Source organism: Macrobrachium nipponense, chromosome 36 (genome assembly GCF_015104395.2).
Source record: "Macrobrachium nipponense isolate FS-2020 chromosome 36, ASM1510439v2, whole genome shotgun sequence".
In the NCBI taxonomy this organism is placed as follows: domain Eukaryota; kingdom Metazoa; phylum Arthropoda; class Malacostraca; order Decapoda; family Palaemonidae; genus Macrobrachium; species Macrobrachium nipponense.
Window position 1 is genome coordinate 12952459 of NC_087220.1, and position 5880 is coordinate 12958338.

General features: G+C 32.3%; 1 protein-coding gene across 1 annotated transcript in view; it reads left to right on the forward strand.

The window, feature by feature from the left end:
* The first annotated feature begins 1444 nt into the window (after window positions 1–1444).
* The window catches only part of LOC135203369 (collagen alpha-1(I) chain-like), a 14260-nt gene continuing 9824 nt past the window's right edge, over window positions 1445–5880 (forward strand). The window contains exons 1-2 of the mRNA XM_064233103.1: window positions 1445–1564; window positions 1775–2092. Of these exons, the coding sequence (XP_064089173.1) occupies window positions 1445–1564; window positions 1775–2092 (438 nt within the window). The remainder of the gene's footprint in view (window positions 1565–1774; window positions 2093–5880) is intronic.

A 5880-nucleotide genomic window follows, 5' to 3' on the forward strand; every position in this document is an offset into this window, starting at 1 on the left:
GGAATTATAAACTGTCTTTAATCCAACATTTCGTAATTGTCAATTTGATCATATCATCAGAGCTGTTTAAATGAAAAATAAAATTCCATATATAATTGTGGAAACTAAAACTAAAAATTAAGAATTGAAAGAGCTGGGAATTATTCTTACAATATTTAAGAAATATGCACAACATTAAAATTAAATTAATGAAATTTACCGAATACATGCATTAAAATGAAAGGTAAAATAGCAAAGAAGAGAGTTACAAAATACATATAATATCATCATTTGAGGGAAGAGAACACACACAGGTGTACATAACAACAGGGAGAGAATAATCTTTATACTGCCTGAGATGGTGATTATGCAGCGTTGGTATCGAAATTAGTATTTGCCGAAACAAAACCTCTCCTCAGACGAAGGAATGATGGCGTCCAAAGGTAGATTTTCTATGAACGACTATATAATCTAATTAAAATAGGCAAATATCAGTAAGATTATATATTTTGTGTGAACAAACGTTTTCCGCCTAGCCAGTCTTGAGTATGATCCAGTCTTCAGTGGAAAGAAGAAGAAGGCATCGTTACAGGATCCCGTGTTTACATTCGCTCTGTACTTTAGCCTTTATTTTTTGTGATGTAATGTACTCAAGCACTGATAACAATGCATGGAGCATCGTGAAGTGATGTGAGTATACAGACTTATGTGGAAACGTTTATAAGTACAGGAATAGTGCCAAATAGAGACTAAAATTAGACGGGGTACTTGGAAACGTTTGTTTATACCCCAAGGCGTTTGCCTTGGGGGGAGGTCCGTTTTTTATGATAAAGTTTACCCGTTCTCTTTGTTGTTTTATGAGATACAGTACTAAAACAACATGGATTCGTTTCCAAGCTTTTTAAGGAGAAAGGACTCCATTGGTTTACAATTCCTGGGAGGTTATATGTCCATCGAAAATGTATGTATTGTGTTATTCAGAGAATTGAAACTTGATATTGCTGACATCTTGGGTGTACAGAATGTGAGCAGGAATAAAGTAGTAGTTAAGTTCAGCTCAGAGAACAAATTCTTGGAGATAGCAAGACAATTTGAGGATAAGCAGATCAAGATAAGTGAGGTAGATAGTGTGAAAGTTGTGAATATAAGTACCTCGTATACATATGTATCGATAAGGAATGCACCCTTTGAATTGTCTGATGAATTGATAATAAACATTATGAGCAGGTATGGAAAAGTGGATTCAATAAGAAGCAACAGATTCAGTATGGGACCCCTGAAAGGCCTGCTGAATGGGATACGGACAATAAAGATGAAGATTAGAGACAATATCCCTTCATCGATAAGTGTGTGTGGTTTTAACTTAAGTATATTATATAATGGGCAGAAAAGAACTTGTTACAGATGCGGAAAAGAAGGCCATCTAGTGAAAGATTGTAACATCGATATTATGGAAGGAACTAGTATGTGGAATGAAAAAGACTTTCCTGACATAAGCAGGCAAAGAAATGATAATAAATCAGAGAAGGATAATGGTGATAACAGAGAACAAACAAGAGAAGGAAATAACATTGAGGGACAAGAGGTAAATGATAGCCAAAGAGGAATTGATATTAGTGAAGATGAAACCGATGTATACACAAATAGTGCAGCTGACAAAGGTACAAGAGGAGATACTCAGGAAAACCAAAAAGAAGGAAAAAAAATAAATAAGTAAAAGAAGGATCAGAGGAGGGGAATGAAGATTATCGAATGAGTGAAGACAGTGGCGACGAGATATTATGCCTCTTTGCAGTTATCTCCTGATGAAATTGTGCAAGTAGAAACAGAAGGAGAAGATGTGCACAATGAAGAAATTATAAACGGAAGAAAGGTGGAATACGAAGACAACATGCAAATCGTAACCGAAGAAATAGTCAACAGTGAAGAAGACGAGCAAATGTCAACGGAAAAACTTCATAAAGAAGGAAAGGGTGAAGGTGAAAATGGTATGGATGTTGAGTCTATGAGGAATATTCCTGAGGAAACCTTAATAGGGAGTGGAAAGAGAGGCAACAATACAACTAAAGAAAAGGGTAATAAGAGTAGGAACGGAGATAAAAGTCAAATACCAGTACGACAAAAATGGCAAGCAACTGTTAACGACAGTTCAGGTGTAAAAATTATCATTAAAAAGGACAATGGACAGAAAATGTTCCGTTTTTTCTGAGCTGTCAAACCCCTTAAATGAAAGCCAGGATATGTTTGTTGATAATGTATTAGATCATGGTCTAATTAGTGATCAGAACTCTGGTAAACACAAACATGAGGATGATGATAATAGTAATGGTAAAAATAAATGTTCTAAACTGGCTAAAATAGGTAAATAATTAGTATGTATTTATTTTAATATTTCCTTAAAAATGGCTTTAGTCACTGCTTCATTAAATATTTGTGGTTTAAATGAGCTTAATAAGCAGTTGAAAGTAAAGATGTTAGTTGATCAATATAAAATTGATGTATTATTTCTTCAAGAACATAATATTAGAGATGTGAATAGGATAAACTATTTAGAGGACTACTTTGAGGTTGTAATGAATATGCCTACTAGCTTTAAAGGTGGTACGTGTTTTCTGTTAAATAAAAAGTCAAATATTTCAGTAATTAACAGTGAAAAGGATGACACTGGAAACATATTATTCACAAGGATACGGTATAAGGATATAAACCTCTCCTTATTGAATGTATACGCACCATCAGGCTCAAGTAAAAAGAGAGAGAGGGAGAACTTGTTCTCTGTGGATATTTTGTATTATTTAAGGAACAACATATCAAATTTGATTTTTGCTGGTGACTTCAATTGCGTACTTTCGGGTAGAGATGTTAGTACAGGTAATGAGAGGTATGTATCAAAAGGTCTTAAATCTTTAGTACAGCATTTGGGATTGAAAGACGCTTGGTTTTCAATGAACAATATTCCCGAATATACGTACATTCTAGGTAATTATGCTTCAAGAATTGACCGAGTGTATGTGACTGATTTGTATAGTAATATTAAGAATTGTAAAAATATTCCATTATCTTTAACAGACCATAATGATATTAACTGAATTTCTGCTTAATAATTGTTGTAAAATAGGTAGAGGAATACGGAAGTTAAATGTTTTATTATTGGAGAGGGACGACTTCATGGAAAAATTTGAAAGATTATGGCACTTTTTAAAAAGGGAAAGAATTAAATACTCCAACATTATGGAATGGTGGGATACATTTGTGAAACCAAAATTAAAAGAGTTTTTTCATAAGACTGTCTAAACAAAGCTAATACAAGAGAAGTATGGCACTCTAAAATTTTTGCAAAATTATCTGAATACTTTATCAAGTAAGAAAAGCCTCTGTAGGTTTCAATAAATTTGAAGAGATGAGGCTATAAAAGATAGAATGAAATCAATAAAAGATGAATATGTGAAGGTTATAAAGGTTTAGGTTAAGGACAGAAGAGAGAATAAAAGGAGAGAGATTATCTGCAAATTTATTAGGTAAAGAGAAACTCAGAGGGAAGCGAAATAGTATTAGGCAACTAAGGTTGGATTAAAGCGGCGTGACGCTCGACAACACAGAGGCGACAGTCTGTCATGTAAAGGATCACTATGAAAAAACTGTTCACAAAGATAAATACTGATGGACAGCTACAAGATAGTTTCCTTAATTGTATAGGGAGCACAATAACTGATGAGGACAATGAAATGTTATGTAGAAAGGTATCTGTCGATGAGGTATTAAATAGGTTAAAGATGATGAATAAAGGCGGAACTCCCGGTGAAGATGGTCTTCCTCTGGAATTCTATTTAAAGACATGGAATGTAATTAAGTCAGAGTTCTCTGAAATGATTAAGTTTGCGATAGATTTAGACCTTGAATTAGGAAAAGCCAAAAAAAGGGTATCTTGAAATTAGTACCTAAAAGTGGTGATTTATTATGTTTAAAAAACTGGAGACCTATTTCTTTACTGAATACGGATTACAAATGCATTGCCAAATTTTGGCTAATAGATTAAAAAAAGTGTCCTTCATAAAGTTATATCACGAGACAATTTTGTTCGGTTAAGGGAAGATCAATAGTGAAATATAATACTCTAATTAGGGATGGTTAACTTATTATGCAAATGAAAATAATTTAGATTGTGCTCTAATTAACCTGGATTGGAGTAAGGCGTTCGATAAGTTAATTTGAGTTTCATGTTTAAAACACTCTCACGGATGGGTTTTAGTGAGTGTTGTTTATCATGAAAATTAGAATGTTATATACTGGATGCTTAAGTGCAGTTTGTGTAAATGGGATTGTTAGCGGCTTTTTTCCTGTTGAGAGATCCATAAGGCAAGGATGTCCTATGTCAATGATAGCATATATAATGTTTCAAGAATCTCTATACAGAACAATTAAACAAAGCAATGAAATTGTGCCAGTGAACCTCCCTAATGGGTTCCAGTGTTCTGTTATAGGTTTTGCTGATGACAGCTCAGTTTTTGTTAGTAAAGAAAGAAGTATTAAAGTAGTTTTTAGTATTATAAAGCAATTTGAGCTAGCTACTGGTGCAGAACTAAATAGAGATAAGATTCTGTCAATGGGTTTAGGTAATTGGAAGGAACAAAAATGTATGGCCACTTGATTGGATACAACAGAAAAATAAGTGTATGGTATTAGGCTATTGATAACCAATGATTATAAGGGAAATGGTAGATGAGAACTGGGATGCTTTAATCAATAAAGTTAAGGTAAAAATAAATATGCTTTCGACTCGATACTTGTCTTTATATCAAAAGTCTATTATTGTTAAATGCCCTTATTTTAAAGTAAAGTCTGGTACATGTGTCATGTATTTTCCATTAGGGTAAAGAGAAAGCAAAAATTATAGAACAATCTGTTTTCCGGTACTTGTGGTGTGGAACTTACCAACCAATTAAAAGGGATTCCTTGTATCTGCCAAAAACAGAAGGTGGTATTGGGGTTATTAATGTGTTTTATAAAGCAGCAGCTATTTTAACAAGTACATTCTTGAATATTATGTTATCTGATAGTTATGGAAGAGAATTAGCCTTATATTACACATGTATTAGAATAAATTTGTTGTGGGTTGTAGAAGATTGCCTTAATATGTCTTATGTTGCTACTCCTTTTTATAATATCATTATTGGTAATGTAAGGAAATTATTAAGAATGCCTAATTTTCCCCATACGTCAAAAGTAAGAATATTTATCAGTATTTGATGCCAACCCATAAGCCCATTGTAATTGAGAGATACCCGTTGCATAATTGGGGTAATATATGGAGTAACCTTTGTATGCAAATTCTGTTTGACTCCTATCAAAAGAAGTATTATGTATAGATTTTTGTATGAATCTTTGGCTACTAAGGAAAGACTGAAGATAGTGAATATTGCTGATAGTAATTTTTGCAATAAATGTATGGAAAATAAAAATCATCTGCATATTGTCTATTTTTGTAAATATGTTAAAAATATTTGGAAGTGGTTCCAGAATTTCATTGAAGAAGTATGTGATATAAAAGTTCAGTATCCAATAAAAATATTGATATTGGATTTCGATTATAAAGAAAAGAAGAAGAACAATACATTAAGTATACTTATATTGAGTATGTAAATTGTTTGTGGTACAGCAGAGAAGAGGTGTTACAAAGTCAAATAATTTCAATATTAAAATGTAAAATAAAGTACACAAAATGGGTATTATCAAATGCATATGAACTTGGAAAACATTTCACAAGTAAGTATGTGAATAATATTTGAATTCATATAATTGATGTACTTAATAGGTAATATTATTGATATAATTATGAAAATTTTTAAATAATTAATTGATAATTGTAATAAGATTTGAATAAAAAAAAAAAAATTCATTCAC